This window comes from Ciconia boyciana, chromosome 1 (assembly GCF_034638445.1).
Source record: "Ciconia boyciana chromosome 1, ASM3463844v1, whole genome shotgun sequence".
NCBI lineage: Eukaryota > Metazoa > Chordata > Aves > Ciconiiformes > Ciconiidae > Ciconia > Ciconia boyciana.
Genome location: NC_132934.1, coordinates 148,881,940 through 148,895,842, shown reverse-complemented (window position 1 = coordinate 148,895,842; position 13,903 = coordinate 148,881,940). Strand labels below are relative to the sequence as shown.

The 13,903-nt window shown below is 50.3% G+C and overlaps 1 protein-coding gene and 1 long non-coding RNA gene across 11 annotated transcripts in view; one reads left to right on the top strand and one right to left on the bottom strand.

Annotated features, from left to right (window-relative positions):
• The window catches only part of MAP4K4 (mitogen-activated protein kinase kinase kinase kinase 4), a 166,403-nt gene extending 157,340 nt beyond the window's left edge, over positions 1-9,063 (bottom strand). For 6 of the 10 annotated variants that reach the window (XM_072849714.1, XM_072849721.1, XM_072849716.1 and 3 more), the window contains exons 1-2: positions 8,040-9,062; positions 7,591-7,656 (exon numbers count right to left, since the gene is read on the bottom strand). In XM_072849714.1, the coding sequence (XP_072705815.1) occupies positions 7,591-7,656; positions 8,040-8,096 (123 nt within the window). In that variant the 5' untranslated portion in view covers positions 8,097-9,062. Of the gene's footprint in view, positions 1-7,590; positions 7,657-8,039 lie in introns of all 10 variants that reach the window. The other 4 variants (XM_072849719.1, XM_072849723.1, XM_072849724.1 and 1 more) reach the window with 2 other exon arrangements.
• LOC140646188 (uncharacterized) lies at positions 8,995-12,298 on the top strand. Its single transcript, XR_012040356.1, has 3 exons — positions 8,995-9,503; positions 9,621-11,196; positions 11,377-12,298. It is a non-coding gene; the product is annotated as an uncharacterized lncRNA (long non-coding RNA).
• Positions 12,299-13,903: the final 1,605 nt, after the last annotated feature.

Sequence of the window (13,903 nt, the reverse complement as noted above, 5' to 3'; positions counted from 1 at the left end):
TAAATATATTTTTTTTATATATAAATTACATATGCTGATGTATCTCCACTGACAATTAAGCTGTCCATTACTTTTTCTTACATTAAGCACTTCCCTGACTCCACACTACTTTTTGTTTCCCACAACTACGGATCATGCACTAATTCATTCTCAACATTTAAGCCAGCTTCTCCTTCTTCACCCTCTGACTCCCTCTGTAAATTCACCTTCACTAGGCTGCTTCTCTCTGAGCTGTCCCACTATCTCTTCCTAACTCCACATCTTCCCATAGATTTGGTCCTTCACTTGTCAGTATGATGCAAGATCAAGCAGCAGGAGGGCATGGGAAAACCCCAGGGAGAATAAGTCAACACCCTTCATGCCTGCTACAGTGAGTTGCACAGGGCACTTGAGATAGGAGTTAGTAGCACCAATTTCTAAATAAAGTGGAGAAAAGCCCACTCCATCCATATGTCCACCCGATCCCTATGTGCTTCAGAAGTGCCAGTCCTCTGTAAGGGCGGGCATCTCCATTCACCGGTCTCTGGGTTTTCAACTGATTTCATCCTTCTTCAGTGGTGCTTCTCACAGGTTTCCCAATCAGCAGCAAATTAAAACCAACACCACTGAGATCAAATTGCAGTTATTCATTACATTCAGAACAGCAGATTTCACTCTGTTGCAGGACAGCAAAGCCTGGCTGAGCAAGGGACTGCTCTGTCTCCAGGACTATCGTGTCTCCAGTCTGTACTTGCTTCTCCTTCAGAAAGCCACTCCCTCCTTTTTCTAACACTGAAATAGATACCACAGAAGTTAGGACTGCTGAGCCCTGGGGCCACCCAGGAGGAGATACGTCAAGCCTTGCTTGGGACAGGACAGGGGACCAGGAACAAGGGTTAGGTGGAGGCATCATGAACTTCACAACAGCATATTGACCCTTTGGCAGCACTCTGCAGCTTGTAATCAGTGTCATATTTTGTGCCTCTGTGCAAGTGTTTCACACAGCATCCAAGGCAGAAAATACACTTTGGAAGTAATACTGAGGTGCAATGTCAAAATCTCCAAGTCCTCTACATTCAAAGCTACTTCAGGGTTCCCAAGAAGTACGCACAGTTGAGGGTTTTTTCCTTCCCCTTCCCATAGTTTCCTGATTTTAGAGACAACAGTATCTTTTCTTGAGCCTGGGCCGACATGAGAATCAGAGACCAACAATCAGGGACCCATAATGCCACAGAAGTAAGGTATTCGATAAGAAAACTCTTGTGCAAAGCTATGAGATCCCCTCCCAAATCCACCTCTCGTTCAAGCGAGTCGAATTCTTTCCACCAGCTCCAGTGGGAGTTGGACTGGGACCTAAAACAACGCCGCAGATAAGGATCTTACTGTAACTTTTGACTACAGTCAAGCTCACATTGTGCAAGTCAATGCTATTGAGCTTAAATATCAACATCATCCAAAGGCAAGGAGAAATACTTCTGGCGGAGCCAGAGTGTACAGTCAGAAATGTAAAACGGGAAAAACAAAAATACCACTTTCCTCCAAGGAAAACAGATCTTGAGAAGGTAGGTACGCAACCCACCCGGCTGAAATAATGCTTGCAACACAAAGTACCACTTGAAAAGAAGATGACTAGAACATAATGTGTATACCCAAACACACGCTAGACCACATGAGAAAAGCCAGCTAGCATTCTAGTCCAAAAATTTATACTAAAAAATGTATACGCTGAAGGCAGAGAAATGCAAAGGGCGAACACCTCTCATAATGCTGGATTTCCTTTGGGGACATTCCTCTGCATCATCCCCTAGGGTGGGAGGTGCAGACCTGCCATCATCACAGAGGCCAAAAAAAGCACCTCTGCACACTACCGCCAAGGCTCTGGTGCTGGGAAGTTGACAATATGTCACCAAAATTTCCATTACCAGGAGAGAACAAAAACGAAGCAAGGAAAGGGAAGGTGTATGTTCCTATTTTTTGCCCCTTCTTTCTTTAATATCCCCAAACTAACAAAAATCCCTATCCCAGGCCTTATGAATAAAGCTCACCTTCCCCATGTCTGGAGCAAGGTGCAGAGACCTTCACGGGGAAAACCATCTACCTTCACAAGCCTGGGGAAATGCCCCCTACCACTGCCAACGGGGAGACAGCACACGCACACAAAAAGCAAGGAGAGAGTACGAGACTATTTCAACTGAAATTTTATCCACATCAGTTGAAAAATCTTCCTACAGAAAGGTGAAACATTTCCTAGGAGTCAGCGTAAGACTGGGCTGTATTTTGTTACATCCATCACCTCCAAGCCCTGCACGCACCCAGGTCCCAAAAGTGCCAGGCCCTCTTCTAATTCCTCTAGAAATAAGGAGTCCCTGCCCCAGGAGCCTGCAATTTGATTTAAGATACAAGATACAAAAAGAAGACGTTTTGACAAACAGACAGATGGACTGGGGGAGGAAGAATGAGAGGGACACGTGGTTACCCACAAGTGGCAGGTTGCTTTCTTTTCTCTTTTTCCTTTTTTTTTTTTAATAAAAATAAATATCAGTAATCCCCACTGGCCACCTGCCTAGCTTTTGTATATTTAATTAAGAAGGATTTGGGTGATGGAGAACTGGTCAAAAGTTCAGCCAATTTGGGGGAGGATGGGCTACATCTAGCCACAGGAACACAGAAATGCCAGTATCCCAGCCGCTGCCTGGTCCTTCCCGATTTCTCCAACAGCAAACTCTCCCTTAGCAACTCAATCCACAAAAAAATCAGAGGAGGAAGGGAAGAAGAGCAGTTCATACTTAAGAGAGCTGGTCTGGACCAGTTCCTGAAAGCCAGTGACCTCACTGATCCTCAGTACAGTTTGTCTTTATAGCGATAAGACTGGAATTGTATTCATGTTTAACAAAATCATTTGAATCCACAATGATGTCCCTTTAGCAGCGAGAGAAAGAAAGGGGAAAGGGGGGAAAAAAAAATCAGCTGAGTTAGTAGAGAATACCAAGCACTGTCTTCTCTTCCTACCCCCCAACAGCCACCTTGTAAGATAGAAAGTCCATTAAGACAAAAATAGAGTATCCTTAGCGTGGGAAAACATTTATCCAAGTTTTAATTTATTTTCAAATCAGCATTTAAACGATCACATCTTACATCATTTCCTTTTATGAGCCAGCAGTTAGACAATACACATCATTTACATGCAGTTTTGGAAGGCTGCAACATAAATCAACAAAAGAAGCCTTCACTATGAATTAACTATTACACAGCTCTTAGAAAGCCACACCAGCCTGCGTGGAGGGCAATTAGGAGTATCATCCCTAATTCTCATCTTTCTGGTGCACTCTCAGAACTCACACAAAAACATCCTTCCCCCCAGTCATTGCTGCTACAAGAGAATTACGATGTCTATCTGTGAGATGTAACAGCACACTCACAACAGCTATTTTAAAGTGTCAGCTGTCTTTAAAAACACATACACACACACCCCCCCCAAAAAAAACCCCAAAGAGAAAGTGATGGAGCAGGTTAACACAGTCCAGTCTCAAGAGCAAGGTTAATCAGCCTTATGCCTCTATGAAGGATCAGATGGTAGAGATATTTTAAAATGTGCAAAATGTTAACCAATGCCTTTAGTTCACAGGTCATTTTTGCATTTAAAAAAAAAAAAAAAAAGGGAAGCAAACACCCAGTTTGAATCTTATCTCAAGGCAAACTTCGGGGAGTGTTTTCATTTTGTGCGAGCCAAACTTCAAATCAAGCTTACTACTGGATGTGAAAAACTAAAATCTAACCGCAGCAACGCTAAAACCACTTCTCCACTGTTTGCAAAAGACGAAAAAGAGTCCTTAAGGCAGCTAATCGTTTGGTAGGCTGGCTACAAGTTCCAGTTACACCAAAATGCTCTGATAAAGCGGGATCGACTTCAGGAGGAAAGGAGACTGGAGAGGCACTGCCATCCCACACAACAGCAGCGTGCACAAAAAGCACAACTCCAGGCTAACACCATTCTTCTGCTGACTTCTGTGCCATTCACATCACTCCTTGCTTGCACCTCACCAGTTAAAGGTGGTACATCGCTACGCCGTGGCTCGGAAGAGGGCTGAGGGGTGCTGAGCCCCGGGCCGGGGTGCTCCTCTGCCAGCACTGCCTGCTGCGGGCAGGTGGGGCTCTGCTCCGGACAAGCCCGCACATGCCTCTCGGCTCCCCAGCTGATACCAACCTGTTGAAGGGAAATGTCTCTCTCTAAAAGTGGTTAAACGACAGATTCCGGGGGTTCTGGGGCCAGTCGTTTCTGCCTCAGCTCGGAGGGAACTCTGCTGGCTCTACTTTGCAACGTTTAACTCTTTGCTTTCTAACTTACAAGAGATGCAACTTGCAAAAGCATCCTTCTTTCTTCCGTGCCATCGCTCTCGGATTTTGAACTAACTACAAAAAGGCAAATAACTTCCAGGCCAGCCTTTCATTCCCCAGGATTTCAGATGAGCAGCAGAGGAGCTCTGCTTTGCCCCAGGAGGAACGAGCCACCCTCGCCACTGCCCCTTCCCCTGCGCTGGGCAAAGACTTCCCCAAAACACCCCGTTTCTTTTAGGCACCCAGGGCTGGGGAACCTCAGGCTCATTTTCGCCCCCAGTTCACTGCTGTGTAACAACTCCTCTTGAAACGCAAGGCTCCTTCACAGACGAGAAGTGTAAGCGAGGTTATGAAGATGAAAATAATGTAAACTCTACAGACTTTAAGCAGAGCAGCTGCAAACTTAGTATTTTTTAATACCTCACTGCCAAGGTCCCAGGCCCTCAGTACACTCCACATAAGCCAACCCATTTAATGGCACAAAATCCCAGGAGGATCCACACTGCAAGGGAGTAACTCCACTTGCATTTAGGTGCCAAAGAACCAAGGGCTGCCCCTGTATTTCATGCGTGTATATACACCTATACACCTATATATAGCTAAATAAATAGCTACGGTAGAACTGCCTATAGAAATATCGCTAGATAGACAGATCTGAGCTCTTTCCAGCAAGCTCAGCTAAGGCAAAGAGGAGAAAATCAGGACTCTTTTCTGCTTTTCAACAGGTCGGCGCAGCCTCCTTCCCACCGCTGGAGAGGAGACTCCCCAGCAAAGCAAACGACCTTCGGTATCATCGCCGGGGTGTATGAGCTAGACAAAGAGATAACGTCATGCCCTCTCCCGCTCCCTCCGTCCTCCCCGCAGTGGCAGGTAGCCAGCCAATCCCGCTCCCCGCACCCGGGTGACATCATCGCTGATGCCGATACACAAATGTGGAAGTACATCAAACTAGCGCAGCCCCAGAGATCTCGGGGCACGGCTCCTGGAAGACAACCTACCCGCCACCAGTCCCTTGGGATGACAGACCAGTTAAAAGGGAAGTAAAACCATTTGGGAAGAGGGATTTCAAGGAGGGGTTGCTGGGTAGGCGGAAAGCAGAAGGCAACAAGCAAACACAGCGTAACCACGTTTTTCCCTCGGTTATGCAGTTCCTCCGAAAGCCTTGAAAACATACACACACAGTTTCGTCTTTGGGTGTCCCTGGAGCGCTTGTCCTAACACAACAGCGGCTGAGAAAAGTCAAATACTATTGGACTGGCATTGCACTGATTTTTTTTTTTTTACATAACTGCATTCTTTTCAGAAGCAAGGTGAGGTTTAATCACAGCAAGGAAGTTCTTTCTTTTGGTATTTTTTGTTTACATACAACCCTGTTAGGTGTCCACATTTTAAGACTATGTACACAAATGTGGACAAATGCCTAAGAAGTAGCAGTGCAAATCCAAACTTACACACCTGTCAACCCACTACTGGCTGAAAGGCCCTATAGCAAAGCAGTATTTACCTATTTCCTTTATTCCTGGCACCCAAACCACCGTGCCCTCAGTTACCAGGCAAGAGGAAACATTGCCACCCGTTGTCTAAACAGCGAGGAAGGGCAGGGAAATCTCACCAGACACACACTAAAACTAGTGCCCTGACAGAAACCGCCTGCTGCTCCCCGTTATCACAGTGGCACTGATGCCCTTAGACCTCAGGTGTTCCTTCACTCTTCCAAGTCAATAAATGCATGTCCTGAGTTTCATTTCTAATGCTAACTATTCCGGGAGAGTTCTAGCATACTTAAGGAAAATGAAATTTAAAATTTCTATCGTCAAGACTGTTAAACCACCGAGGACTTTGCTCATTAAGTCAAAGCATTAACAATGCACCAAATTGCAATAATTAACAGGAGAGTTTCAAGTCACACATTCACGCCCTCCTTTTTTTTTTTTTTTTTTGTAAGAAGGGTTCAGGTGATGCAAGCTCTGGGAGCAGAAGGATTACAGAAAAAAATGAAATGGTGTCATTTCATTTGTCAGAAAAAAATTAAATGGTCGAGGTGGTGTCAAAGTGCAGCTTCTCACTCATCTCCCCCCTCTCCTCTGGCCTTTTGAGCCACATCCTTTTTTCCAGCTTTCTGCCAACAGCAGCAGCCTGGTTATTCTGCTTCTAGTCTTAAAATGCAACTCGCACACTGCGCAGACAGGCTACTTCTCCATCAGGAAAGCTGAGGTTCACGCCCTCAAAACAAACTGACATGTGTTTCATTTGCAGAAGAGGCACCGGAGTGCTTTATTTAGTTACTGGAGCTGCAAACAGCAGTATCTTGCCATCAGGGAAACTCACCAATTATACTGCCTTGTTTATAAGCAAAAAAAAAACCAAAAACCCCAAGCAGCTAGGCATACTCGGTTACTTTCAGTTATCTCTCCTTCCCTCTACAAATGTGCCTTGCATTGCTATAAAACATAAGGCTAGAGCCTTCTGTCTTTAGCCAAGTATTAAGACTGTGTGAATAATTAGTCATCCTGGTAGCTAGCACTCACTGCAAAGTCATGCAATCTCGAGATTTGTTTGTTCCACTGCCTGCACACTGGAGGGGGGGGGAATAGGCTAGTTTCACACCCACACGGGCACTCTCCAATTTCTATATTTTAAAGTCATACACTTGTCAAACAGGTTATTTTGGGAATCCCGATTTTCACAAAATAAGCTTCCCTGCTTCGATCGCTTATTATTGCCACCCTGCCCCCCCCTTGCACAGCAGAGCACAGCGGGCTTGGGTGCAGCACCATTCACCCCCCACTCCACAGCTTCAGCACTTTGAAGGTTTTCCAACACGGAAACTGGGTGACAATTTTAATGCAGGCCAATGCCTTTGTCTAAAGTCACGGCGGCAGCAGCAGCAGTAACTTCCATGAGGACTTCCAGTAGCAATTTTGAATAAGCCCACGGACGTATCTGTATAGCCCGGACACGCTCTGACAGTGCCCACTGGGTTTGGTCACTTCTCCGGGGGCGGCAGCGGGGGAATAAGGACAATAAAGGACTATTTCATCATTTCAGGATGGGTACTTGGGAGAGTAATTTGTGTCCCTCTGGAAAAGCAGAAGCCAAGAGGCTGACAAACTTGTCACGGGCAGCAACAATGACAAGGACAACATTTTTATCATCCCTAACTGTTCCGCTTGCCACAGCGGGTGGCTCGCCATCAGCCGTGTGCTCAGCCCGGCAGAAACACCGGGTACCCTCTAGAAAAATGACAGTAATAAAAGAAGAAATTCTGCCACAAACCTTGTAGACTTGCCCGTACGTGCCATTGCCAACCACTTCCACCAGCTCAAAAATCCCAGCGGGGTCCTGGGGGGGGAAAGGGGGAGAAGGGGCGGGGGGGGGGGAGGGAGAAGAGGAGCGGGGTTACATTTTTGTCAGGCGATGGCTGCTGGCAGAGCCCAGCGAGCGAGCCCGGCTGCTGGCGGCGTGCAGCTGTTGCGCCCTGTTTTTCCACGCACATGCCAATACATGCAAACAAAGGAAAAGCAGCCCAGGGCCGCGCTCCCCCCGCCCGCCCCGCGGGCTCCCCCCACGCGGCCGCCGGCCCCCGCGCCCCGGCACCGGCCCCGGCCCGGCCGCTCCCGCTCCCGCTCCCACCCCCGCCGGCCCGGCAGCCCCGGCAAGGGGCGCGCCGGCCCCCGCCCCGCCGGCCCCGGGGGGGGCCCCCGCCCCGCCGCCCCGGCACTCACCCGCAGGGAGGAAAGGTCGATATCCACCAGACTTTTTGCAGGAGAATCGTTCGCCATTTTCCCGTCTCTTCCTTTTTTTTTTTTTCCTTTTTATTTTTGCTTCTCTGTTAAATAATAGCGAGGCCGCCCCCCCTCCCCGAAGCAGCCGTGGATTGCGCGGAGCTCCTCTCCTCTCCTCTCCTCTCCTCTCCTCTCTTCTCTTCTCTTCTCCGCTCCTCTCCTCCCCTCCGCCCTTCCCTTCTTCACTCCAGCCCCGCCGGGTTGAAACTCTTCAGCATTGGGAGGGGTTGGCGGGGGGGATGATGGATAGATAGATGGATGGTGGGAGGAGGAGGGGGGAGAGGGAGGTGAAGGGAGGGAGGGAGGAAGGAGGGGGGGTGCTGCGGTCCGTCTGTCTCCCCGCGGTGCGGTGCGGTGCGGGGCTGGATCCCCCCGAGGCGGGCGGCGGTGCCCCGGCCGGCCGGTCGGTGGGTGGGTCGGTGGGTGGGTTCGGTGGGTGCCCGCGCGTCCCCGGCGGCAGCGGGCTCAGACCATGTCGCGGCGGCGGCGGCAGGAGCGGCGCCGGGGCCGGCAGCCTCTGGCAGCCTCGCGGTGCGCCCCGCGCCCGGGCATGGCACGGCCCGGCTCGGCCCGGCACGGCACGGCCCGGCTCGGCCCGGGCGGCGGCGGGGCGGCGCTCACGCCGGGAGCCGGCAGCGGCAGCCGCGGCCCCGCTCTCGCATGGGGGGCTCACGCCCAGCGCCGCGGCGGAGCCCCCGCCGCCTCCGAGCCCTCCCCGCGGCGCTGCCCTCGCATGAAACGGCGCCGGGCACCGGCGGGCAGGGGCTGCGCGTCCCGGCGGCGGCGGGGCACGGGCGCGGGGCTGGAGCGGGGTGCTGCGAGCCAGACAAAGATAGCCGGGGAGGAGGAGGAGGAGGAGGAGGAGGAGAAGGAGGAGGAGAAAAGGGATACAAAATATACTGCGAGCGGGGAGACAGAGCGAGAGAGAGAAAACAGCTCCCCCTTCCCTTCTCCAACAGGAAAAACCGGCGGAAACGCGCCCGCACCAAAGCACTGCTGGGTAAACTCGCGTGGAGAGAAAGAGAGAGGGAGGACGGGCAGGGCACCGGCCCCGGCAGCCCTGCCGGCCCCGCCGCCGCTGCCCGCCGCCCAGCAACAGCACCGACGGGGCGGGGGCGAGCGAGGGCGGCCCCCGCCCCGCCGCGAACAACGCTCGGGCCCGGCCGGCGGGGAGGCCCACGCGTGTCCGGGCCGGGCCGTCGTGCTACGCGACTGGACGCGGGGGGGATTTCTTCCGCGGCGCCCGGCTGGCTGCTGCGGGCAGCCCACCCTGCCGCTGCCCCGCGGCGGGGGCACGGAGGGGGCCCGGGTGTCCCTGCTGTCCCCGCCGCGCCTTTGGGCGGGCAGTGCTAGGCGGCCAGGACCGGTATCGGGAGGCACTTGCTGGAAATAACGATAGAAGAGGTGCGCAAGGGTGGTTGGAGCTACCCCCTGCCCGTGGGGTGGGGCGGGGGGGTATTTTCCCTTCCCATCCCCCGTGAGATGAGCGGCAAAATCTCTCGTTTTCTCTTCCGCCCACAGGGAAAACGTTCCTGCCCCATCGGAGACCTCTGCAGACACAGAGACAAATCCTGGCCTCCAGAACCAGATCCAACCAACTCACGAGAGGGCCTTTTAACACATCATTTACTGACAGCCAGAACTGTCTCAGGCCTCTTTCCTCCCCAGAAGCATCCTCCAGCAGAATCTGAATCACATAGAAAAACCTCATTAACCTCTCTCGAGCTAGTCACGTCAGGCAGTTGCACGCAGGTGTAAACCTTGGCAGGATTTGTCTCTCATTGAAGTTCTTTATCACACTGATACGGCAAAAATGTTACCTGCTTGCAAGAGGTCGAGTTACATTTCCTGTGGGAACCAAGGTTTTCCTGTCTCTTCTACTTTAACCACAAAATTACATATACATAGCTATAAGTATCACAGAAACATACTTTTGAAACAAAACAAACCTGTTGAGCAGAAAGCGTAAGGGTAAATTACCATAACAGTTTAATGGTGTACTTCATTTTCACTTACAGTGTAGTTGCAAAGAAAGGAGACTCAGGCCTGGACCGGGCAACTGTTTTTCTCTGTCCAGGAACCTACAGTAGTAAGGCGGCAAATGATTTCAAATGGGCTCGATGCTGGGTCCGTCTGAGTGCATGCACACAGTAGTAGGATCAGGTCTAGAGATGCAGTAAGTTTTGAAAAGTGGATTTCCACAAAGATTTATTATCAACAGCCTGGTTTGCGTTACATGGCTTATTTAACTGCCTTTCTATGCATAAGAGCAGCCTTGGTAGGTCAAACCCATTGCCCATCTGGCCCAGCGTCCGGTCTCCAGATGTAGCCAGCACTGAATGCTGAGGGAAGAACACTGGGATGCTTCAGCCATCCAGTGATACTTCCCTGGGGCACCCCCTCAGCTCTCTGCAGCTCAGGGAGTTCTTCGGCAGCGTTTGGTGTCACCACATTTCATACTCTGGTAATTTTTTCCTTCCATTAGGTTGCCCATTTACTTTGTGGATTCATACGTGCTTCTGGCTCTTACAGTGTCCTCTGTCAGGGAGTTCCACAGGTGAAGTAGCTGCTTGTTACGTGGAGACCACCTTTGTTCATTGGCTTTGAACCAACATCTGCTAGTTTGCAAGAACCCCCTGCTGGTTCTCATGTTGGAAGAGATAACAATCAGCTCCTATTCATTCTCTCCATTACATTCATTTTTTTATAGACTTCTGTTGTGTTCCCCCTCAGGTGTTGCCAGCTAGCAAGTTCTGGTCTTTTTAGTGATACCACAAGTGGAAGCCATTCCATATTTGCCCTTCATTGAACCATTTCTGCTTCTAATGCCTTCTTTTTTAAGACAGGGGAATGGATTTCCATATGGTGTTCACGATGGGTTCCCCATGCAGCGTCATGGCCATATCAATCCTCTCCTGATACTCCCTTTTTTCACTGTTGTTGAGTATGAAAATGACATTTCTGTGAAACGTGTCTATTATAACTCCACAATCCCTTTCCATAGTGGTAATACTACCTCAGAGACTGTTACTGTGTACTTCTGGATGCTGCCAAGATTTTCAAGCCCAAACTCTGAGCTGCAAGTTTTCCAAACCCAGTATGTAATACCTTTCTCGTGTCCCTGAAAAATACAGTCTGAGTTTTTTTAGAGCTGAGGCTCTGAGCCCACATACACATTTTCACCATTATAGCTCCGATGTGGCTCCACCATTGTGTCCCTTCTCTCCTTTGAGCTTATATTTTATTATAGTGAGTTTTGTTCTTTGGTTTGTTTTAGTACTATACCAGAAGACCGCTAAAGTGCTAACAACAAGATTGTGAATCCTTGAAAATTGGTGCAGCCCCTAACTTTAGGGAAAAAAATAGTTTTCATAAAGCAGTAAATGCCACAGGAGAGCTTCCTGCTAGTTCCCAGGATGAAGCACTGCACCGCCTCACCTTCCTTTTCCTTCCTACACAAGCGGAGGGATGAAAGGGTTGCTTTCTTGAGGAAGAAGTCTCCCTGGCTGTAGCCAAAACCACTCCGTTCATATGTTCATCATGCTCTTCACCAGCACAGCGTACTTGCTCAGTTTGGGAAGTCTAATGGTTAAAAGACCAAACCTAAAACCACTGGAAAGAAGATGAGCAGTCTGTTTTAACTCTTCCTCACAGAGTGAAACCAGCACCGCTGAAGGAGACTAAATGAGACGGCCATCAAAAATCATAATGCAGATGAAATGCAAGGAAAGGCAATTTCAGCCCTGTGGATAGTCACCCCACACACAGAGCAGTAAATGACTGTGCCTTCTAATGACAAACTAAGTACAACATCAAAAAATCTGAGTCAGCTCCATCTGTTCGGGAGCAAAGCGGGAGAAAGCTGTGGGGCCAGCGTGCTGCTCTCTGTCACCCTCAGACACAGTTGCAGCCGTTCCTGCTCTCTGTGTTCGCAGCGGCGGAGGGAACAGAGGAGCTGTAGTTTCCTGAGCAGTTTCAGCATCCCTGAAAGAGGGAGGCTGAGCCTCCCTTTCTCCGGCCATTTGTTCCTGTCCTCTGGCACCACGTCCCTTGTGTCAGCATAAGCGTTCGTACAGCTGTGCAGTGAGCCAGGACTCGCTCATAGCAAAGCTAGCCCAGGAAAGGAGAAGAATTTTTAAAGTTACTATTGATCAGTTCCCCGGGCTGGTTCATCGGGTGCCTGCTTGAGCGGTTGTGTTGACGGGGGGGGGGGAGGTTGGGGGGGGTTCGGGGGGGGGCAGAAACCGTGCAGGGGAGGAAGTGTAACCATAGCATTGCCTCTTGGTGGTAGCTGTGGCTTAAGCCAATTTCAGCTCTCGGTGGACCCATAGTAGGGGTAGAACTAGAGAAACTTCCTTCCTTACTGGAAGAGGCACTGTGGGAGTAATGGGAACCCAACATTTATGTTCTGGCCACAAAAGAAATTCCTTACCCTCTATTTTTTTTCCCCCAGTTCTTTGAAATTGTCTTTGTTTTATTCTTTTCCACATTTAATACGCTGGGGCCCTAAGCGCTGACCAGAGATGTAGAGGTCATCAACTGCACTAACTTTTTAAGAGCTTAATCATCAACAGTATTCAAGGAGATGAGTAAAGAGACAGGAAGTTCTGAATTTTCATTTTGTTTTTGCTACTGATTCATCCCATAGCCTTGGGGCAACTCATTTCCTGCCTCTACTCACGTTCCCTGTGTGGAAAATGGGAGTGATTTTGACCTACTTGATCGTGTGAAGTGTTAGACATGTGCCCCGTTGTACTGTTTAGGGAAATGGTTCTCACCTTGGCCAGGAACATCCACGAGGGAGGCTCAAGCTAGGGTGAGGAATACCAGAGCACAGAGCAGCGAGCGAGGCTGAGCGAGGCTTTGCACAGTCCAGCTCTCCTGCCGCAAGTGGGCTTCCAAGAGGGACATTGGGATGCTTTAAAGACTGCCTGCCCTCCTTGTGCTGATGAGTTCTTCTTGTGCTGGGGAATACAACACGTGCTGGGGAATGCAACACATGCTGGGAGCAGAGCGTGTCCAGAAGCATGCCACACAATCATCCTTCTTCCAGCTTACGCTCCTCTCTTCCTCTGCTGCTTCCACCACCGCTATCTCACACCTCCATCTGAGGGCTGCTCTGTGCAAGCACTGCCGGCACACCCAGGCTTTTATATGCTGCATCTGAATGTCATATCGGTGGACATGTTCCTGCAGCTCTGGTTGCCCAGTTCTGCACGCACTGCTGCTGGTGCCATCCTGCTGCTTCCCCCCTCCCCAGGATACTGCACTGCCTCCGGGACCGATGGCTTACCCTCATCCTGACGTGCAGGCAAGGCTCAGGCACGGAGCTGGACCTGAGCACAGGGAAGCACGCGTAGATGTTGCTGTAGATGACACGGAGTTGCACAGGGCCCAAAAGGAACAGCTTTCCACCAGCTGTACGCTTCGAGGCCATCACTGTCCACACCCTGGCTTCCTCTGTTAGCAGATGGGGGACTGGATTGAAAGGACTCCTGAAACACAGGGGCTGCCTAAATAAGCAATCCTGCTAGTGTGGGAAGAGTGGCAAAGAGTGGCAGAGCACTTTCCACGGCTGCTCTGTACCGGGCGGGAAGGCACAGTACTGTCAGCACTCTCAGCACTTTAGCGGTGCCCACCTTTCCCCATCCCCTGCCAGGCTCCACATCGGTGCTGTTCTTTCAGCTGTGCCAGTACAGCTCCCCTGCGTTGTGGTCAGATAGCTGGGCTGATCTTAGCAAAAAAGAAAACACTTTTTTATTTTTTGCAGGCTTTGCTTTACTTCTTATTAATGCCCTGCTTTG